Source organism: Aspergillus niger (assembly GCF_000002855.4).
Source record: "Aspergillus niger supercontig An07".
NCBI lineage: Eukaryota > Fungi > Ascomycota > Eurotiomycetes > Eurotiales > Aspergillaceae > Aspergillus > Aspergillus niger.
In genome coordinates, this window is record NT_166523.1 from 927876 (window position 1) to 949872 (window position 21997).

Below are 21997 nucleotides of genomic sequence, written 5' to 3' on the forward strand. Positions count from 1 at the left end.
TATTGTCATAGTTTCTCAAATAATGTAATGAATAAGATATAGTAGTTTCAAGATATATTCTATATAGTATCATAAGATAGGCTGCTCGACCGTGAGGGATGTATGATTATGGATTATGTTATTTAGCATATTACTGAGCTCAGCAGAATCTACATCATGCTGCAACTCTGTTTCAAACGGTTGTATGCTAAAAGATCAAGCCGTCGAGTATGTCAAGTGACAACATCATGCATACATCGCTAAATTAACCTGCCATATTCGGTTCGAACGACTGAAGACAATGACTGGACATCGCAATCCAAGACCAAGATAACTAGTGAGTGCTAGAGGACGCTAACCGATACAGACCTGGTAGAACATCCTAAAGAGCTGATGAGCAGAGGCCGCCTCCAAGAAACATGCAGTGTTACGACGTGAACACCTTACACGTGGCCATATATCCCAACAGCACACCGTGCAGGATGGGATGATGAGGGAAAATTGTAGGGAGATCAAGTCTAATGGCACCGCATGAGCCAGTGAATTCGTCATGAAGTTCCCCACGCTGGAATTACGTAAGTTTGTAAGTGCTACTATCTCTATTGAGGAGCGACCATTATCACTCTAGTCTCTCTACTGTTCGCAGAAACATGTAATAGATATAAAGAAGGTATCTTCATCGTTCATAATTTTTTATTTCAAGATGATATTCCATCTTTTCTACTCATTCTTTCAAGGAATGCCAAAGTCATCGAAGATTAAGATTCTCAGAACATTGAAATCAAGTCGCCTTCCGAAGAATTGTTTGGCTGCCACTCTTCCTTTCGAAATCTACATCTACAGTCCGAAAATCATACAAAAGGGCAGTCACCATGGGAGATATCGGAATTCCTTCTCGATGTAAATTTCCTGAGGTGCAGCAGCAAGTCTATCATGCTCAATGCGGAGACGATTCTTCTGAGCGAGAAGCAGACGATGCTCGGAGAAAAGTCGTGCCCCTTTTGGCAAGACTACACCGAGGCTCGGTGCTGTTTCCCAAGTCGCAGGGCTACATTTACTCTGTCTCTGTTGGAAATCTCCGCTATCGTCTAAAAATTCCTGCCGCTGTTGTGCATGCAGTAACAGTATGGGATGTCGTGGCGGCAGTCCGATTCTGCAGTCAAGAGAAATTGAAGTTGAACATCCGACGTGGTGGACACTCGAACGCGGCGCATTGCTTGAACGACAATGGTATCGTTCTGGATATGCGAATGTTAAACAAAGTGGTCATTCAGTCCAACCAGGAAAGGATCTATGTGTCTGGTGGTGCGCTGTGGAAAGACGTATATAAAGAGCTACATGATAAAGATCCTCGTCTTATCGTTGTGGGTGGTCAGTGTCCGACTGTCGGCGTGAGTGGCTTCTTGCTTGGCGGCGGTATAAGCCCATTCTCTCGCTCCTATGGACTGGGCATCGACAATATCGAAGTGATACAGATTGTCAAGGCGAATGGAGAATTGGCTATTGTGAGCGCAGAAAACCATCCTGATCTCTTCTGGGCACTCCGTGGTGGAGGTGGCGGTAATTTCGGCGTCGCAACCGGATTCTTCTTGAAGCTCCATAAGCTCAATCATCCTGAAGGACTAGTGACGTGTGGTACACTAGGATGGTCGATTGAGGACTCGACATCAAGAAAGAAATTTATCGACACGATGAGGAACTGGGATCAAAGTCCCCTGCCGGCAGCACTATGCGGCGACGCCCTCTGGCGATACAGACGAGACCGCGAAAGCAAGGAGAAAAAGCTCTGGGCAGAGATAACCACCATGTACAATGGTGGAAAGAGCGAGTGTATTAGCGAGTTGGCTAAGGTTTTGCGCGGTGAACCTGATGTGAACACCCCCAAGGAGATGAAATTCTATGAATGGGAAGTTGGGGGAGAGGCGTTTGCCAACCATTCTCGAGTCCATCACCACCATTCCTCTGTTATCATTGAGAAAGGTAATATGACAGCATGTTGTGAATCTCATTACAGAATGGATGATTTCCATAAAAGAACATGAGCCGGAAAGCGAGAGGGGTGGATGTCACGTTCTTTGGGATCATCTTGGTGAGCAAACAGGCCAATGGAAGCCGGACGAAACAGCCTTTCCCTGGCGTACCGGAGAGTACGCGCTTTCGATGAAATCAAGCTGGGATAAGGAAGAGAAGGAAGGCCAGATGATTCGAGAAGTGCAAAGACTCCGGGAGGAGCTAAAGAAATTTGCCATCGGAGGGAAAGCGGCATATGTGAACTACATCGACAACACATTGACTGACTGGTGGGATGCATATTACGATGCCAACTACAAGAGGCTCCGGCAGTTAAAGGAAATTCACGATCCTGAAGAGTTCTTTGAGTTCCAGCAGAGTATTCGGAAACCCAAAAGCGAACATCCAGCAATGCCTGCTATACCGTCATGCAATACTACAGACTATAAGGCGGAATTGGAAGAGAAGAACGATTCCGTTGAAGACGTAATCGAAAATACTACTCAGAACCAGGAATTAAGATCCCATAATGCCCCCGCTCAGTCAGCATATGCAATGAGATATGGCAGTCTTCAAAGTGGGCGTTGGTCTGCAGTGCATTTGAAGCGACAGTTTTAGATCTTGTTTCTAGATTGAGGTCTTGAAGATGTTTAATTTTGTTGCTATCTAGGAGCTTTTGAACGAAACATTTTGGAGTACTTGGTTACGGGTGATCTATATTTTGGAGGAGAGATCAACATCATAATTTTCCTGATATAGTACTGAGAGCTAACGAATGGACATTATTCTTGGCTAGTGTAACGCCAACAGCAACTTGAAAAACACGAAAGGCGTAGAAGGCCACTTTCAGATGGCTACCAGCATCATTTTTGTGATAACCAGGCATTTTAAAAGTTAGTGCACACTCAGATTGCCATATCAGGATATAGATAGCATTGACGGCTTGAAGATCCATCAGTGATGGTATGTTCTGGATTAAGCCTTCCAAAAGTAGAGTGGAGTAGTTATTGACTAGCGCCGACGGCTTTTTGTCACCTCGCCCAGGGCGGTCAAAAAGTGTGTAGTTTCCCATGGCACTGTTTTGCGAACTGTACTTTCTTAAATCCGCTTAATTCCGATGATTTGGGACGAGGTCGACTAGCTTCTGCCGCTCTAAGCGGTGTATAGAGCGGTCAGGCACTATGCCCTGAGATATGTCGATATTCAAGATGTACTTTGGGAGCTCGTGTTTCTCCTCCCCCATCAACATTTCGGATCTACCTCAGAGATCTGCTGATTGTGCTCTTCAGGGTCTCCTTCACCTTATCTGTACCGAAAGCACACGCTCTTTTACTCACATAAACTAAAATTCTATGAATAAATTCCGATAAGCGCAGAATCCGGATCTGACCGGAGCATATAGACCGGTATCTGGGTCTACTGACGGCGATGGGATCTAGGCCATGAGAACTAACATGACCCTCCAGAATAGACTCTGGTACGACCGAACTACTGCTAAATTTATGATGCGTGTGGTTACATCATTCTTACTTCGTTCGAGCGCTCTACATAAAAGACAGATACTCTGCCTTAGCTTGCAGTTCGATCAGGAAGGTATCCCAAATACCTTAACCTTCGCAGTAGTTACTGCCCTATAACAGCCACTACACTATCCATACAATTACTATATCATGAAGAACATATACCTGGCTGTCTTTACCATTCTGATATTTGTGAGCTACGCCTCTGCTGGTCCCGCTGCCTACGGAATCTGTCAGGCCGGGTGCGCAGCTGTGGTGATGGCTTGTTATTCAGCCGCCGGGTATACGTGGGGAGCCACGCTCGGTGCCACAGCACCGCCTACTATAGTGGCTTGCAATAGCGCTTTTGGAGTTTGTTATTCTTCTTGCGCTGCCACACTGTTGGCACCAACCCTTTGATTGTCAAAATTACGTGCGGGCAAGTCGGTACTCGGGAGATTCTCACGACCTACTTGATCAGGTTGAAGGATTATATGGCAGGTTGTCATGGTTCTCACTTTTTCAAGTGTGCTCGTTCGATATGTCTCTAATATCCAAGGTCATGTGTGAATGCTATATCAAATTGGTCATAGACAAGCATCATAGTCAACCTCGTACATTGACCTGAGATATAATGTATGGAAGTAAGAGAGTCTAAGAGTATATATACCTCTCCTGCCTAGCATCGGTAACAAAATTCCTATGTGAGTGGATGTGATTCACTGAACAGCCCAAGTCTCAAACAGGTATAAACATACACGTGATGGCATGAAGATGTGCGGGATGAATGGCCTTCTTCACTTCCTTGAACTGAGGAAGATTGACAAGCGTTGTGACTAGAGGTCATAGTGACCAAGGGTCTGGCTATACTGAATTAGTCGAAGAAAGTGAATACGATTTCCACACTAAGACCAGACTTGTCATCAGTCATCTACAGTTACTGCCCGTGTATGTTTTGGTAAACAAGCTACCTGTTACTGTTTCCTTTTCGTCTTCTCGTTCTAGTATACGGCGAAGAACCTCAGGTGATAGCTCGGTCCCAGTGCCTTTCCAGGTGAGTGCACCAGATCACCCTACAGACTGCGATAGTTGACTTACAACTGATACGGTTCTAGACCAGACAAGGTGTAACAGGTTCGACATCTTTATCAAACGTCAGTGAACAGCGTCGCCATGACTGATTTACCCGATGATATACAATACCTCAAATTCTTGAACGGACCGCGTAACGTCTTTCTAAAGCACCTAGTAAATGCGAGAGGCGTTGGCGTGGTGCCGCGTCATACCTGGGCTGCTCTGGTTGGCTGCGACGATCAATTTCTTAAGACTTTTATCCAAAACCTCGACAAAAACGGTAATGCAGCCATCCAGAATTCGAATGTTGTTGTCCGAGCCATGTTGAAGGGGTGGCTTAACACCGAAAAGACATCTTGGTCAAACATACATGATGGCTTGGACGATGAAAAAAACACTACCTCAGAATCAAACGACGACGACGACGATGATGATGTCTGCATCTACACTATACTGGACCAGGTTAGAAGAAGGGACGCTAGCAAGTGTGCTATTTCGTCTTATTCACCCTCCATGCTTTGTGAAATCTGTCCAGAACACTTACTCCGTTCTCCTGTCACTGGTCGGTCCGGCTTCTTCTGGAAATATCTTGAATTCTTTTGGGATCCTCGGAGGGTCAAGGCATGGAAGCGGCCAATCTTTGCCGATCCTGAAAGTCCCGAGGTGGCGGACACTATGAGAAACTACATCACATTGAGTCCTGTGTTGAGGAAATATTGGGAATGGGGATACTTGGTGCTTCGACCTAATCCGAAGAATATTGTGAATAAATATGAACTCAAGGTTCAGTTTGTTTGGTTACCTCAGCAGAATCATTTCTGGAAAGAGTTGGTCAGCGTTGACTTATTGCCACCTCTCGCGGAAAGGAAAGCTGTAGCTGAACTGGTTGGATTCCAATCAGAGCAGTTCAAGGATCTGAAACCCGGGGACTGGATCACTCTGACAACTCCTGATCCGGAGCGTTTACCACTGCCGAGCTGGGAACTCCTGGAATTGCGGTTCGCATTGACTCTTCTTGTTCGATTGGCGGGTAATCTCGAGTCAGCGAAGGAATGCGATAAGGTTTGACGTCATCTTAGGGACGCTCATATGTTCTTACTTGGCAGCCGTTATTCCGACAGTACTGTCTATGTTTCACTAAGCGGCAGAGAGTAAGGTATGGGTACGAGACTGTATCAATAAGGAGATAATATCATCCAAATCTTATTCCTAACTATCTCTCAAGACGCTTACGCGTACACGCTCCTACCCTCCCACCCCGGTTGCAAATAACTCCAATCGCGATCAAACTGAAAATCCGTCTGATACAGTCCATACGTAAACAGCTCGACAGTATCGAGCTTCGCACCATCATTGGTTTGCGCCCACAAACTCAATGCTAATGTATTTTGCCCCCGGTTGTTGATGATCCCCGGGGGAACAGGAAACTTCGTCTGCGGACCAATGTGAGGGACGTATTTGCCGTATTGATACTTTAACATGGCAGATGAACGTCAGTATATATGCTGTATATTACATGTTGTACAATGGACCTAAGACTTACCCCATTGACCCAAAGCATTACACGTGCTATAGTGCCGTTTGGCGCTGAGAAAGAAACCCCTATGGGTGCATCTAGATCCCTGTCGATATCAAGGTCGAAAGCGGTGACATAGAAACGGACACCCGGTTTCGAGATGCCGTCCAGTGGACTGGAGGTACTGTTGAACTCCTTGTTATCAGATGCCGGAAAGCCAGGGAGGAACCATCCTAGTCGTTCGGCATAGAGGCCACCCTCATTCATGGGTCCGCGGACTGGGTCGATGTTCTTCGCGCCACCAGCATTGCCTTGGATCTTCCACAGTTTGAAACCGGTTGCTGTCCGTGTACCGCCTGGAAGAAGATACGCGCCAAGGATGCCTCGAGGGTTCCCAGCACCGTTGGCGATGTTAGTTTCATCGTGGCCATGGTAGTCAACTATGACTGTGATGACATTGTTCATTGTCCTGAGATGGGGCCCAGGAAGCGTCAGAGTCATGTTTGTGGCTGATAGATTGGGATCGCCAGTGTGGCCCCCGATAAGATGTCCGTTTAGCCAGGCGTTCCACCCAAACGCGAGGCCGCCAGAGGCGGTAATATTAACTGCAGTGTGGTTGGTGCCGTCAAAGTAGCCACGGTATATTTTAGCACCGGCGTAGTAGCCATAGTCAGAGCTAAAAAGGACTGGCAGGGTAAGAGGAGCTTGTGGACTGAGTGTACTATTCTTGTTCGCGACCGTCCATCGGGAATCATCATACCCTGGCTGGGCTTCCGGGAGGGAGTCTGCTGAGCGCCAGTGGTTTAAGGATGGAAGGTTTACTGATCGGTGTTCTGTACCGGGGATTTGGGCTGTGTAGGAGCCATAGGGCGTCTTGGTTGCTGTGAGTCGCTGGCCGTTCCACTCGATTGCTTTGATGGGCACGTCGCCGATGAAGCTCTCCAGGGTTGTAGTTCCGTTATTGTCTCCAGAGACCTGAAGCACTTCATTTTCGACTGATGCAGACCGGACGAGGTACGGACCAAGAATGAAAAGCTTCTGGTCTGGCCTAGGAGAAGGGTAGTTTGATGTTGACGGAGCCCAGAAATGCCATGCTGTTGGTTGATCGAGCAATAGGACAATGACCCCATTTGTAAAACGAAGGACAGTAGAGCCAGTAGCCTGTGTGTACTTAATCTTCTGGTAGCCAGGATGAAGTGTGGACGACACGATAGACGCGCCATATACCTGGAGCGTCAAATTCCTTGGCGTCTTGAGAGCGAACTCGCCGGTTTGACCTTCCCATAGATACAGAGCCAGAACATCGTGTCCGGGCAAGATGGCATTTGTAAGTACATCTGTTGATGAATACAGAAGTGTTTGATTACCAAACATGTAGTCTGTAACTAGAATCTTGCTCTGTCGCCCTTGAAGCTGGATATCTGGAACAGTCATGTTGCCAAGGCTGGTGTTCAAGTAGGCCGAAAACGCAATGGTAGTGGTTGATGGGGTTTCGTTCTGCTGCAGCACAGTGAAGGTTGCCTGAGTATCTGGGTTCTTCAGGACCCAACTATAAGCGTCGAGTGTCGAAAGCTACTAGCTTGTTAGCAGGGCTGCATATCATGACCCGGATGGATGTCTGACACTGTAACCCGATCCGTTCCCATACATGTACGTCTTGAGTAAATCAGGTGCAGATCCCGAGAAGAGTTGTATGAGCTTCGTTTGCCAAAGCTTGGCCCATTGCTCGCGAGTTTCTCGGAGGGGGGTCCTGTTCATCTGGTGAGTCACATATTCAGAGATTCAAAAGAATGAAGTATTACATATAGTCATTGCTAGTATATGCCACTGGGGAAGCAGCTGTAGGGTGGTCAAATAGTCTGCAATGTTGTTCGCGACAGGCAGATCTACTCACAATGGCCCCAATTAGTCCCCCCATAGCCTTCATATATGCTTTGTAGCGTCACGCGCTGACCGATGTTGTTCTTATAGTAGATGTCCACAAAGGTGGTGCTGTGCTCGCTTCGACACTATATAATCATTAGCCTTGGCGATGGACAATGTATAGCTATAACATATTCTTGCTGATTGACTGAGTAGCCACTCACATCATCATAATTCTGTGGAGCACCCCAGGTCAAAGTACGCCCGCCCTCAAACTCAGCGAGATAAATGGGACCAGTCCATGAATAGTTCATGAACCACTGATAGTAGGTCCGAAAAACATTGAATCCAGTGGCTCCATCACATCTGTTCCCGACAAGAAATCCTGCAGGGTAGGTGTCCAAGCCATAAATGTCGACAGCGCCACCAACGTTTCCGTAATCCCTTGACCAGGATACATATCTCATGCCTTTTTCGTTATGAGTCGTAGGAACGGTTATCCCAGCATCTCTAATGACTGCCTCGAGCTGCTCCATATACGTAACCAGAGTATTGTTTGGCTCATGAGTGGTCTCTTGGAGTTCGTTTTCTACCTGGCAGAGTATAACGGGCTACACGCTTGAGGTTAGCAAATCTCACTCTAACCACCGGAGGAAGCTGTTTACATACACCACCTCTTGTGATCTGGTTCGCTGCAATGATCTGTCCGACTTTCCTCATATATGGAAGCCACGCTTGATGAAAGGCCTCATCTGATGTCCGCAATTTGCCCATGGAGCCATCAGAGCCCCATAGAGCTAAACCACCAGCATTTGTCTGTGCCTATTTTGGGGTTATTTAGTCATTCTGTTCCACGAACTCAGGGATATGAGCGAGTATGGCCGCTTACATTGACATAAGGACCCGGCCGCGCAATTACCCATAGGCCCGCCTGCTTGGCCATGTCGAAGAGACGCTGTATGTTATGTGCTCCCGTTTTAAAGTCATATGCGTCCTTGGAAGCCGAATGATAACTCCAAAAGAAGTACACACTGAAGTTGGGGTTTAAATGGTTGTCCGATTTGTAGAAGGCAACTTACCCACCTGATTGTATTGAAGCCATTTGCCTTCAGCTTTTGCAGCACATCCTATATTGACCAAGCCTCAGTCTCTAAAACTCCCTGTACGAAAAAAATAAGGCTGACTCACCAGCCACATCTCAGGGACGGGCAGTCGCTGATAATGAAACTCGGCAGCACTTGGATGAAGATATTAGTCACTCGTGAGGCGGATACGGCTCGAACTTCACATACTTGATGAAAGCCCTCTCCCCATTGATTAGCAAGCTATATTCGTCCCATGTCACGGACCCGGTTGAAGTGTTTGATACTGACAGCGCCTGGCATAAGGATGTCAAAGCGACAACAAATTTCAGTAGCAATGGCAGTCTCAACCTGGCTAAAGAAATAGAATCAATCTTGGAGTCCGAGCTGACCGATGAATTTAGTATTCTGATCGGGAATGAAGCGGGCCCGATGTGCTCCATACATTAAGTATCAGGATCCAACAGCGAAGTTACACTACTCGAGCAATAACCCGATATTGCCATGCGTAGCTATCACTTCTCCGCTTTCATGCACGGTAAGTAGAGACCCTGCAGATAGGTTGAACGTAATTCCACCAATCGAGCATTCACGAAGCTGCGGACCCCGCACGATCTGCATAGCGTTCGTGAGAATCCAGGCCTGTGGAGGGTCAGGACCCTGTAGGGCAGAGTGAAGTATATGAAGCAAATGCACAAACAATATAGAAGCCCAATTGCGTGTGCCAACAGACTCGGCGTAGAGGAGACCGAAGAACTTCGATAGGTTGCTCAACTGATGACAGTCTTGCGTTTCAATATACTCTGAAAAGGCTTGCATTTAAGCCATTCTCTGGTCTGTTGAATGTTTGTGGGTAATCATGCTATTCTCAATAATTCCAGCCTTACTTGATCTCTCCCGATGGGCCTTTACAACAGCCCTTCCATCTAATCCCACTAGCCTTACTCAAACCAATGCGTTGTTGAAGGCAGACATGATGCTTCTCTCGTCAAGCTTAGAAATTCAGGACAACGGCAATGCCGTCTTCGCGGATATGACATATACCATATCAACAGTGTGCTCAATACTCCGACCTCTCTGCTTGTCGAGTTGATGTAGATAGCACTCTAGTGGTGCGATATGTAAGCCCGATTGGCACATAACGATATGGTCACAGAGTATCTATGACGTCGCTGAGCTGTAGTGCATCAGCGGACGTGACGACATCCGCATCGAAGATGTTCACTTGCAGAGTATTGCAGAAAGTTGGCTCACCAAGGCAACCAAATATCAATCCTTTAATGTGAGTGGCTCTGTTGACGTCTTGTGTTAGAATTGGATGCTTTAAGTTGCTATTAGTCAGAGAGGATGAGAGTCGAGAAAGGCGCCTGTCTCATTCAATTTGTCCTTCCCCAAAGAGTAGTTCGTATTGCACAGTTGGGTAATTTCGGTTCAACGTACGGCTAAAGCGGCTTAGCATGTGACTATGTCACAAGACTAGGTTGTTGTCTGTGAGCTAGTAGCATAGTTCATTTTGCTGGTCCGTCGATTTGTATTCTTCAGAGGTCTGAAGAGCTCTTAACTGTCATGTATATGGTAAGGGCAAGTAGTTAGGTAGGCACTGAATCATGTACAGATCATCACAGACGTGTGGCATTACAAGAGTAGATCTATGTCCATCTAAGACACATAACGCTGACAAGTTCATCCAAATTTATCCTTCTATGTCTTTACTCTATTTCCTCCACAGTTGCCTTCTCTTCCATGACACGCTCCATGGCCCTATCTCCCATGGGCTTGTGCTTCGACATCGACACCGCAGCGAAGATGGTGGGAGCGTCACGGAAGATCTCGTCAACTTCTTCTAGGGACCGGCCCTTTGTTTCTGGGTAGAATAGATAGATGACGGGAGGGATGATGCCACCGATGATGGCGTAAACAATGTAGTAGCGATAGCCGATGTTGTCGATAGCGACGGGAGTGATCATAGCGACGACAAACATCCTAAAAGAGAAAGTAATTAGCGTAAGTCAGCTAAGAGGAAATCATAGAGGCTGTCGTACCATAGCCATTGGTTGGCAATCGAGATCGCTTGCATAGCGACACGAAGACGGGCAGGCGCCACCTCGGCTGGGTAAAGGAAGTTGGCTCCCAAGAAGCCGATCGGAAGGAAGAAGTTGTAAATGAAAATGAAAAGGGCGGAAATAATAGATGCGGTATGGTTATTGGAGAAGGAATTGGAGACCGCCAATGCCAACATGCACATGCCCATACCACCGCCACTGACCATAAATGCTGTGCGTCGTCCCATGCGGTCAATGATGGCAAATCCCACAAAGCAGCACAGGAACTTCCAAGTCAATGCGCATGCTGCCAAGATTTTCGACAGACTGGCACCGAGTCCAAGATCTGTTTGAAAGATAAGAGGAATGTAGACCGAGATCAGAGTTCCACCAGTCATCTGCTGGAAGAATTGGAGGGTGACACATAGGATGAACCTGTATAGGAGCTTCTCCTCTCCCATACTGAAGATGTCTCGGAGCCTAAGTGAGTTGTTCGAGGATTCCTCCAGAGAAAGCTCGTAGGCTCTTAGCTCCGCCACAACCTCCAGCGAGTCTACCTCTTTGCCCCTCAGAGATGCCAAAGTAAATTGTGCCACGTCTGATTTGTTCTTCATGACGAGCCAACGCGGCGACTCTGGGAGGAAGAAAATGCTGCCCATGATTATGAATGAAAACAAGGCCGGGATGGCAAGTGATGCCCTCCACGAGGCAGGCGAGTTCTCCATGTGGTAGAAACCGAAGTTCACCCATTGTGTCAAAGCGAAACCAAAGGCGATGAACATGCCTGTCAACACCACGTTCCGTCCTCGCTGAGCAGCAGGCGCGCACTCGGATTGCCAGACAGGTACAGTCGCACTGAGCATGCCAACACCGAAACCCAGAATCACTCTCCCAACAACGAATTGAGCTAGAGAGTAGGCGGTGCATTCCAGGATTTGGCCAATCAATGCAATGAGTGCTCCAGAAAAGATCGATCGGCGACGTCCAAGCATGTCACCGATCATTGTACAAATCAGAGACCCGAAGAGGGCTCCGATAGTGTATGACGCAACCACAGCTCCTTGAACGGTGGCATTGTGAGACTCCTGAGCTCCAGTAGTGTTGACTGTGTCAATTTCTGGAAATACTCTCACCCAGGAGGGAAAGTCATCGAGTCCTCCGACACCGGACTGATTGTAACCGAAAAGGATAAAGGAGGGGCAAGCGACTAAGAAGATCTGGGCATAACGAAGTGCTTGGCCCTGCATTGTGCCGAATTGCCTGTACCACAAGAAGTTTGGCTTTGCAGGAAAGGCACCGGGAAGTAAGATAGGGCAAAGGAGAATGGAGGGAAAGAGAAACAGCCATTCTCACGTCCGGGGGCAGGCTCATAGAAAAAGAAATAGGCCGACGACTAGCCCGAAAAAAACAATCAGTCGCGGGGTTTCTGTAAGCTGTACATGGGCTGATGATCAATCCGCTTCTATGGTCAATGGACACCGGACTGCTGCCGACCGAGCTTGTCGAGATGACGTCCAGAGGCCTGCCGTGGACCCGCATGCAAGTGAAAGACGGATGCCGATGTGCGAGTCACATAGCGGACTCCCTGGTTAGTACGAATTTCTCCGCACGGGGAACCAGGGCCGAGAGAGAAAGATGCCTCAGCTTCTCACCGGGGTAGTGGTATTCTCGGGCTGACTTGGGCCGTACGGTGTACGGGCTTTGTAATGTGTGTGATATCCCACCAGTCGCCCACATGGCTGGATCTTATGCAAAGCACTCGCTGATTGGTCTTAGAGCTAGCGCGGCGACTCTCCGACAGCCGGGGTGGTTGTTAGCCTTGCTCCAGTCGTTGCCCGGCCACCAATTGGAGCTCGAGGTTGTTCTGGGGCACGCCAACCGTGGTTCCTATTATCTCCGCAATAAGCACCCCAGGCTTTAGCCCCGCGTCCAGGCACTTCGATACAGGCCAGGCCCACGTTACTGACTGTATTATGTCTTAGAAACTGGAATCCTTTACCCGAGGGGTGCGAGGAACGGATGTTGTCCGAGCCCCAGGCCCACCACCCCGGTCTAAAAGAAATCTCAACTTGGGCGACTGATTGGGAAGCGGCTATACTAAGGTTATTAAACCAGACGCGGGATGAAATCATAAACTAGTAGAGTCTGGCAGAGGACTTACCCAGTCAAAAGTGGCCCATGATGCATCCGAGGGGCCCTAGTGAGAGAGAGAAGATAACTTGAAAGAAAAAGCAGAGTGAGGTGAGCTGGGAATGCATCTGAGCGGTCAGGCCATGGGAGGGAAGATGTCATGGCGCGCTGATGTTGGAATTTGGGGGGGCCGCGTGACTCCACGGGACTTTCCCCACCATTGTGGGAAGGCTTACTACCAGCCAAGCCGCGCAACTGGAGCGTAAGGCAATTCGAGTGGTCCGATCGGAGAGTCAAATTCTGATCTCCTTCTTGTCCCGGATATTTTCCAATGGAGTCTCGAAATGCTTAGCTTGCTTGTTGTCGGCGTGGCACTCTCCCTACCGTCGAATGACCCAACGCCACCGAGGCATTTAATAATCGCGCGCCCAACCAGCTTACCTGTTAACTTTGCCGATGTGCCACGAAATTGCTTATTTCACACGGCGTATAAGAAGTTGTGGGTTTTATTGCTTATCTTTCCGGTGTGCACTTTCGAGTCAGCAAGCATTCCCTTGTAAAGTCGAGGTCATGTGTGGTATCAGTTTTTTCTCATTGTCGCCATATTCAAGTTCCGAACTTCAGGTTGCGAGAGAATGTCATCATGCATGGAGAGGCCCTCCATCAGCTTGACTCATGAGCCAGTCCAGAAACGCCAAGACCGTTTTAACCGGTCTTGCCAATACCCGACAAGCTTAATGTTGAGGCTTTGGGCGTGGGATGGCGGTAATTTTGCACCCCTATGGGCCGAATCAATTATACCCACTCCCATCGCGGTTTCTCCGAGCCCCTTCAGTCCGAGGAGGTCCAATTGTCTTAGAAGGGAGCGAATGTACTCAGTGTCAGACCATGAGTACTATGCAGGATGCAACCACTAATAGACACTATAGACGTACGACTGCAATGTAATCCGAGATAGTGTGAAGCACCATGCACCACAACCTCCGTGGATAAATCTTTGAGCGCCAACCCTTACCCCTTCATGCAACACTTTAAACACCATTACCCCATACAGTGCATGCTATACCTATCTAGGCTGTGCTAGTCTGAAAGCGAAATACTTTTGTCTCACCAAGTCCGAGATTTAGCCGTCTTGCTCTTCTTCTCATGCTCTGCTCTCCACTTAGTACAAAGGAGGCCGGTTTTCATATTGTATTGGGAAAGTCTTTTGCTCATGCACCTAGACGAATTACTGGGTTCTAATGACTTCTGCTAGACTCATCATGTCTAGAGATGATTAAGTAGGAGGCCGGATGTAGGTTATGTAACCGAAAACCAGCATGTAGCCTAGCAGCCTTGCTTTTTAGGTACTTTCATCTAGGTTTCGCAAAATTGTCTTCCGGAAGACCCTATTGATCTTTTTCTTTCAGATTCCTCCTCTCCTGAACGTAGCTTATTTAAGCCTAATGCTCCTTTGCTGTTTAAATGCCGGCGATGGACGGCAACGGTGGCACGGCCAAAGCCCTTTTCTTTTATAGTGTCAGAAATGGGTAACTTGGTGGGCGAAGTAGAATCGTTGATCGACCATGATGATACAATATCGAAAGTAGCCTCTGCCATAATGCAGCGCAGCACACGACTGTCTAAGACTCACTGTTGTATGAGCGGTCTTATCATTTTCCATGAGCAACAATATTTAGCAATGCGTTGTGCAGCGCCGCTGTTGCTGGATGGTTACACAACCGCAATACAACAAACCTACGGAGTGTTACCAGCAAGCCCATTGATTGTATAATGTGGAAGCTGGTCTGGATGATACTGTATATTAAAAAGCACCATAGCACTGATTGCGACAACGTCGCGGGGACATTCGAATTCAGATTATGGCGACCTCCAAGCTTAGACGATCCGCCAAACCTACAGCAACTGACAAAAGTGGCTGCTACGTCAAAATAGTCGGGATGCACCTCCGTGCTTGCGTTGTTCTAGCCAAAGGCTGAGCAGCTTCTGAAAATTTGCCGACACACCCGGCTCTTCTCCAGCAGGGGTTCTTTGTTGTTGGAGTGGAAGATGGGCGGTCTTCCCAATCAGGTAACCCGGACGACACTCATTGAGGCGGGGAATCCCGATCCAGTAAAGCCTGGGTCAGGGATACAGCGAAGTGGTACCTTTCCGAATAAGGAAGGTTAAGCCAGGGAGTAGTGCCTGAGGTATTCATGACAGGCAGCCATTATGGTCTGTTTTGTTAGGCGGCATTTTGAAACGATTACCCACTGATGAGCCTTGTCTTGATCCCTTATGATATCATGCTTATTCACCAGGTTGGCAGAGACTGGTCAGCGCCGAGGTCTGTAAGTGGAAACGGTCTGTTTGTGAACACATTGCCTGGTATCTCAATTCATATTGTCGCGCTGGTGGATGATATCTACTAAATGAAAAGAATCCACAGCTTTATCCAGGCAGATTCATGATGTACATCCCTACGTCAGCTTCATATCCCAGCTGCAGAGGACAGTGCATGACTGGGGCATATAACCATGCATAACCCTTGATTTTCACCGTAAACCTTCGGACAACTTCCTAGCTCAGTCGGATTTCGAATGTGCGGCCGGCAGAGTTTGAACTGGGCGCCTGCGCTATCAAATATCCCCCAGGGCCTTAAAAGGCTGATGACTTTGTCCGGAGGTAGAATGCTCAACCGGGGGCCAAGGCGGCAATGTTCATCAGTGCGTATCTCGGTTGGGGGAAAGTTTACCCCAGGTTTACCCCGCAAGCAAGCACACCCCAGTTCCCCTCCGCATTCCACCAGCAGGGTCCTGCCAGGGGTTCACTGAAGCGACTTCATGATGCTATATCGGCAATATTTGTTCTACATAGATCAACTGGGCAAAATGTGCATCCATCTCTTGGTAGATAAGGCAGACGGGCCGATGCGAGCCTGAAGTTTCTGGATGATGAGCCGTGGATACCCCCTCAACGCTACCACTTTTTCTACCAGATTGTGGAGATCAGCCTGCTACAGCATCGCGAGCTGTGGACTCTTCAAATAACTGCAAAAGAGAGCCTCTGGGTACGTTGTTCACGGGATGTTTATTCTCCAGACATGGAGTGAGCTCGGCTTCGGCATTTCCAGCCCCGCAAACTAGGGCCATCCGGTGAGCTATTTGGCGGCTTATCCCTTTCCCTGAAGGAGAGAGGCGTTATATCATTTAGCCTCTTCACGAGGGGTCAAATTTTCTTGGCCGTCTGTCAAATTGCTTTGCCGCGCAACTGAGGGGCTACCATGGTCCTCATCAAAAGGTATAAAAGCAGTGATCTTTTCGCCCCTCGTCTAAGATGAGCAATCGCCCCACTCATACTCAACTTCAAGATGCTTTTGCGTCTCTGCGTCATTGCAACCCTTTTTGTCACCCAAGGCGTAGCTGTTCCCGCTTCTCCAGCTACAAGAGACACAAATGGAGAAGGACTCCTAGTCCAAACCTCCAGCGGCCCTATACAAGGCTTCTTCAATCAGACAGCTCCTGATGTTCGACAATTCCTTGGTGTTCCATTTGCAGAGCCACCAGTTGGTGACCTCCGCTTTAGCAGTCCCGTGAAGAAACAGCCTAATGGTACCGTCAATGCTTTTGCACTGCCCTCATCATGTATCCAGCAGACAAGCAATAGCTCTACAATCTACACCACCTATGAAACGGGGTTTCTCATCAGTGGAGGGGACTCAGAGGACTGTCTATACCTGTCAATCTGGGCACCTCGTATTGAGAACATTCAATCTCAACAGCGTCCGCTGCCAGTGCTGCTTTACATCCCCGGAGGTGGGTTCACGAGTGGAGGGGAAGCGTCGCTGTACAAGATCCCCGACAAATGGGTGCAACGGACGCAGTCCCACATCGTGGTGATCATGAAGTGAGTCTTCACTCTATCAAGCTGGCCTATGTTACTAATCTGACACCAAACTAGCTATCGCGTCAATGTGTTTGGCTTCCCTAACGCGGAAGGGCTGTCCGAGCAGAATGTCGGCTTCCTCGACCAAAGAATGGCGTAAGTCAACCTCTTCAACAAACCCACATAAACCCCAAACTAACCACTACACCTCCAGCATTGAATGGGTAGCAGCCAACATCGCTAACTTCGGCGGTGACCCCGCGCGAATCGCCCTGTGGGGTCAATCCGCCGGAGCAGGCAGCGTGACAGCCTACTCATACGGATATCCTGAAGACCCCATTGTCGCCGCTCTCATAGCCGACTCAGGTGCCCCAGGTATAATCGACAACGACGACTACGCACACACCAACTTCACATTCCTAGCCAGTCTCGTAGGCTGCGATGGACTATCATCCACCGAAGAACTCAGCTGCATGCGGAACGTATCCGCCCGAAAGCTACAAACCGCTCTCTCAACATACTCCGGCTCGCCATCCATATCATTCAAGCCAGCCATCGATAACAAGACCGCTTTCGCGAACTGGACCCAGCGTGCAGTCGAAGGCAAAATTGCCAAAATCGTAAGCAACTCCAGTACCCTTGACAATTACCTCCAGCTAACCTACCTTCCTTCAGCCCTTAATAACAGGAAGCAACACCAACGAAGGCGCCGGTTTCGTCTCATTCACCCCAACCGGACCCGGCAAATCCACACTTTTCAACATAACCGAATCAATCATTGCCTGCCCCGTCGCAGACGAAGTCAAGAACCGCAACTTCGCAAACCTCACCACCTACAGGTACCAATACGCAGGCAACTTCTCCAACATCTCCCCGCTGCCTTGGTTCGGAGCCTATCATAGCTCAGAGCTCCCTCTTCTCTTTGGTACGCATTATGAGTATGGTGGGCCCTCTACGCAGTATGAGTGGGACGTGAGTTACGCGATGGAAGCGCTGTGGCTTTCATTTGCGGAGGATCCGTCGCGGGGGCCAGTGCGGCTAGCTGTTGGGAATGCGGCAGCAAATCCGAATAACGGGAGTTATTTTGCTTGGCCTGCTTTTGAGCAGGGGTCGGATAATTTGTTGGTTTTTGCAGAAGGGGAGACGATGATGCAGTTGGTTGGGGCGGGGAGGATTGATGATTATTGTTGATCTGTCAGAATATATTCGTGGTATTATATTGACGTTCGCGGGGTCAAATTGGAAATGGGTTTATGATGCATATATAAGTATTCAAATGATAGATGATAATGCTCTCACAGAGGGATGACCTGAAGGTGTACAATAGTATAGCTATGCGCACAAATGCTATATGGAAATGCACTACTCCACCTCTAGATGCTGGGACCTGGGTGTCGCCTCTCTAGTCCTGCGAGCAGGCACAGGGGAGTAATCACCAGTATACCTGGGGCTCCTTTTCACGCTGCGAGGAGCGGATCTCGGAGCCTCGGGATCCGCTGCAAGACGGTACTCCTCTTCCACAACATGATCTTCAACATCCGGATATAACTCCTCGTCGTACACATCCTCATCCTTTCGAGGTAATGTCCGAGGTTGGGCCCTGGAACGGGGTTCCATACGCGTGCTGGGCATAATATCAATTCTGCGGCTCGTAGATGGACTTGGAGCATGCAGGGCGTCATCTAGAAAGTCATCTTCCGCATAATGCTGTGATTCTACCATGACTGCGCGTTTCCGACTAGCGGAGTATCGTCCAGGTGCGACTCGGCCACCTGAGGACCCAGCGTATTGTGATTGCCGCTGAGGGGTGCGGGCTGGCGCAGTACGTCGAGGAACTCGTTCAACGGGGACGTGGTCGGATTCGTAACTGCTGAAGCCGTCATATACGGCAGGTTCCCTTGTAGGCCCGGACTCATAGCCATCGTACCGGACCCCTTCCATGTGGGCTAATTTACGATCGTCGGCACGCCGTGCTTTGACTAGGTACCGGTCGAATTCTTCGATCGTGTCGTTCACTGTGCGGAAGTGCTCTGCTGTAAGAACTACCGGGAGGTCGTTGCCCGGGGTCTTTTCTCGCTGGTCGAAGAAGGCGAGGCAGGATGCAATTTGTACGGCGTTGCGGATTTGTCGACCATTCCAAGGGCCACGTCTGTGAACTCTATAGGTTTTCTCGTACTCCGACCGGACAAACTCAATGATTTCTTTGTCCATGACGTGAATATGTCCGTTGCCGATGGTTGCTCCTTTGGGTACCTTGTCTGCTCGAGGGAGCCGTGCGAGGTTACTGCAGAGGATGGAAATGGTATCTTCACTGCTTAGATGAGGGTAGTAGAGGCTCAGATGTACTCGTGAGCGGAATGCTTCGTCGAGCGCCCCAACTCGGTTCGTGGTTAGGAAGAGGATGCCGCTGTAGTATTCTAACACTCTGAGGAATACTATTTGGAGTCAGTAACATTCAAACATTGATTCACATACAAGCATACCTGAAACTAAGGCGTTCCGCTCAACATCTGTTCTATCTCTCTGTGTGAGAAAGACATCTGCCTCATCCAGTAGCAGAATACAGTCCCATAGATGGGCATATCGGAAGATGTCTTTAAGTGATCTCTCCACTGCGTCCGCTGTTATTCCTAGGTCGCCGCAAGTGATGGGAAACAAAGGCTTCTCGAACTCCAATGCCACTGCCTCTGCAGTCGCAGTCTTACCCACCCCAGGGGCTCCGTGCAGGAGTATCACCAGACCTCGTCCTTTTCCCCGGATCATATCTGGGGTATACAGTATGGTATCTCGAGACCGTTCATTGTGGATCTTGGCAAAGTGAGAAGAAACAGTCGATCGGATAATCCTCCGATGTCCAGGTTTTATCTGGACATGGTCTAGTGTAATCCTCTCTTCGGATACCCGACGTAAATCAAAGCCGCGAACATCCAAGCGTGTAAACCTCCTCTCGCGTAAGACGTACCCGAGGACTCTCCGAGGAAGAAGGGCCAGATCTTCATCGGACCATGTTGGTTTCGAGAATGTGTCGTTGTTGTCAATGTATGGGTTCTGCTTCATATAGGCTTGCGCTTCCTTTGCATATGTATAGTCTTCCCGGACCAGCAAGTTTTCGTTTTTCTCGATGAAGTGGGGCGCATCCTTTCTCCATAGACGATAAGAGACATTTTCATCCACTACTGTGGCCCATGAATCATGGAATGTCTCCTCATAACGTTTTGTGTCGGCAGGGTAGGTCTCAGTAACGTATCGTGAGGCTTCCTTAACATCTATAATAACTTCACTTTCTATGTGTTCGGGCTCAGCGAGCTCCATGCTCTCTTTGAAGATACCAGTTGCGAGATTCCATCCTGAATAGTATTGATGTTTGTTCTCCGGTTTCACAAGTTCCTTGAAAAGTTTTCCACTCTCGACCTGCATCTTAAGGATCGTCGCATGATCGGGGTGGTATCGCAGAGGGTAACATGGCAAGGCAGTAATATCTTGCTCGCCGGCGAAATGGGGGACCTCTAGGGATTGCCATATAACTTTCAACTGATCTCCATCATGGTCAAAGCAATAGATGCTCCACCTTGCTAGTGAGTTCGGGACAAACCAGCCACCTGGGTCCGTTTGCCACATGTGGTCTTCGGGTCGGAGGGAAGCCAGGCGAAATACATTCTGAATAGCAGACTGATGGCGGGCTTTCGAGCTGGTAGCCACAGATGGAACAAAGACAAGATCTCCCGGGCGGAAAAGAAAAGGTAGCTCGTCATATCTGACTTTGTTCGGAGTATTCTTAGTCACATGTTCGAATCTCTTCCAAAGAGGTTGAATTTTCTCTTCCACAAAAGTAACATAGCATCGTAGTTCATCTCGGATGCGAGATTCGGAGGTTTTCTGCGAACTAACCGATTCATTATCGTCCGAGGAGCTGTGCTTTGTCTTTGAATCTTCTAGATCAGACTCTAATTGCTCCAGCTGCTTTTTCATTTCACCATTGAAGTAGGCAAGAGCGTGAAACGGACGGCAGAATACGCAATCGGATTTTGGGGGAACCATGCTGCTTTCGTTCCACTCTCCAAGCTCAGAAAGACGACGAAGTATCTCTGGAGAGCGGATTCTCACACGTTGGAGTTGCAAAGTCTCAGCAACTCCTTCCGTCGGCGGTGCCACCTCATCAGTCTCAGTCCATGGTGATGGGTTTGCAGCGCGCCTTTTCTTTTCCCGTTCCAAGTCCTTCCACCAGTCGGAAGTACCGATCAGAGCTTCAATCGTAAAATCTGCATCATCGTCCACCGACCGGTTCATGAAGGATGGGTAATCATAGTATCTCACTCCCACGTTTATTTTCCGATCGTTGAATGCGGATCCATTGAGCCAGGAGTCATCATCAGCTTTGCTCTCCGCTTCATCGTCTGTTGTGTCGTCGTTACTGTCGTCGTCGTCGTCGTCGTCGCCATCATCATCATTATCATCAGCATCATTACCATCATCATCTTCTTCTTCGGTATCTTCACGATGAGTATTCTGCGCCTCAAAATCTTCTTGAACAGTCTGGGTACTGGCCTCCTGCTGTTCAGTCGCGTCCCCTGGTCTTTCCACTGCTTCAACCTCATCCATGCCGTCCTCTGTCACCGGCATACCTTCCGGAGACGCTGATGGATTTATAACCTCCATAGCACGCAGATGTGCCCTAAGCCTTCATACAATCTTTTATGGCTGAAAAAGCTTCGAAATGGTTTTACCCCCGCCATCGCTCGTACTGATTTATAACCTCGTTATCAGGGATCTTCAATGCTTCGTATCGAGGTCGAAAGGGCGGAAGTGGCCGCTTTCAAAGCGCGGCCCCAGAAATGGAAGAGAATGATAGGATGGATCAGTGGATTCCTGAGCTCAGTGCGACGAGTCACCGGACGCGGGATCTATGCTAGTGCTCACGAAGGATTTCGTCAGGGGCCA

At 48.7% G+C, this 21997-nt stretch overlaps 10 protein-coding genes across 10 annotated transcripts; 6 read left to right on the forward strand and 4 right to left on the reverse strand.

Moving 5' to 3' along the window:
- Positions 1-851: 851 nt before the first annotated feature.
- On the forward strand, positions 852-2607 carry An07g04390 (uncharacterized protein; the record flags this gene model as incomplete). Its single annotated transcript, XM_059748406.1, has 2 exons — positions 852-1959; positions 1994-2607. The coding sequence occupies 2 exons, from the start codon at positions 852-854 to the stop codon at positions 2605-2607; spliced, it is 1722 nt and encodes a 573-aa protein (XP_059605388.1).
- Positions 2608-3659: 1052 nt separating this feature from the next.
- On the forward strand, positions 3660-3908 carry An07g04400 (uncharacterized protein; the record flags this gene model as incomplete). Its single annotated transcript, XM_059748407.1, has 1 exon — positions 3660-3908. One exon carries the CDS (start codon positions 3660-3662, stop codon positions 3906-3908), a length of 249 nt encoding a protein of 82 aa, XP_059605389.1.
- A 753-nt stretch (positions 3909-4661) lies between these two features.
- Positions 4662-5630, forward strand: An07g04410 (uncharacterized protein; the record flags this gene model as incomplete). The annotated part of the gene is made up of 1 exon (XM_059748408.1): positions 4662-5630. The coding sequence occupies one exon, from the start codon at positions 4662-4664 to the stop codon at positions 5628-5630; it is 969 nt and encodes a 322-aa protein (XP_059605390.1).
- A 161-nt stretch (positions 5631-5791) lies between these two features.
- On the reverse strand, positions 5792-9466 carry An07g04420 (uncharacterized protein; the record flags this gene model as incomplete). The annotated part of the gene is made up of 11 exons (XM_059748409.1): positions 5792-6034; positions 6106-7607; positions 7704-7828; positions 7881-7917; positions 7973-8087; positions 8166-8552; positions 8611-8763; positions 8831-8972; positions 9025-9068; positions 9130-9178; positions 9234-9466. The coding sequence occupies 11 exons, from the start codon at positions 9464-9466 to the stop codon at positions 5792-5794; spliced, it is 3030 nt and encodes a 1009-aa protein (XP_059605391.1).
- A 1266-nt stretch (positions 9467-10732) lies between these two features.
- An07g04430 (uncharacterized protein) lies at positions 10733-12412 on the reverse strand (the record flags this gene model as incomplete). Its single annotated transcript, XM_059748410.1, has 3 exons — positions 10733-11006; positions 11066-12325; positions 12363-12412. The coding sequence occupies 3 exons, from the start codon at positions 12410-12412 to the stop codon at positions 10733-10735; spliced, it is 1584 nt and encodes a 527-aa protein (XP_059605392.1).
- Positions 12413-12529: 117 nt separating this feature from the next.
- An07g04440 (uncharacterized protein) lies at positions 12530-14112 on the forward strand (the record flags this gene model as incomplete). The annotated part of the gene is made up of 6 exons (XM_059748411.1): positions 12530-12653; positions 12793-12948; positions 12999-13167; positions 13329-13457; positions 13548-13653; positions 13780-14112. The coding sequence occupies 6 exons, from the start codon at positions 12530-12532 to the stop codon at positions 14110-14112; spliced, it is 1017 nt and encodes a 338-aa protein (XP_059605393.1).
- Positions 14113-14720: 608 nt separating this feature from the next.
- Positions 14721-15606, forward strand: An07g04450 (uncharacterized protein; the record flags this gene model as incomplete). Its single annotated transcript, XM_059748412.1, has 4 exons — positions 14721-14963; positions 15055-15156; positions 15239-15359; positions 15515-15606. 4 exons carry the CDS (start codon positions 14721-14723, stop codon positions 15604-15606), a joined length of 558 nt encoding a protein of 185 aa, XP_059605394.1.
- Positions 15607-15665: 59 nt separating this feature from the next.
- Positions 15666-16326, reverse strand: An07g04460 (uncharacterized protein; the record flags this gene model as incomplete). Its single annotated transcript, XM_059748413.1, has 3 exons — positions 15666-15967; positions 16058-16187; positions 16249-16326. 3 exons carry the CDS (start codon positions 16324-16326, stop codon positions 15666-15668), a joined length of 510 nt encoding a protein of 169 aa, XP_059605395.1.
- Positions 16327-16544: 218 nt separating this feature from the next.
- An07g04470 (uncharacterized protein) lies at positions 16545-18250 on the forward strand (the record flags this gene model as incomplete). Its single annotated transcript, XM_001391492.1, has 4 exons — positions 16545-17080; positions 17135-17215; positions 17274-17679; positions 17735-18250. 4 exons carry the CDS (start codon positions 16545-16547, stop codon positions 18248-18250), a joined length of 1539 nt encoding a protein of 512 aa, XP_001391529.1.
- Positions 18251-18421: 171 nt separating this feature from the next.
- On the reverse strand, positions 18422-21715 carry An07g04480 (uncharacterized protein; the record flags this gene model as incomplete). The annotated part of the gene is made up of 2 exons (XM_001391493.3): positions 18422-19494; positions 19543-21715. 2 exons carry the CDS (start codon positions 21713-21715, stop codon positions 18422-18424), a joined length of 3246 nt encoding a protein of 1081 aa, XP_001391530.3.
- Between the last annotated feature and the right edge of the window lie 282 nt (positions 21716-21997).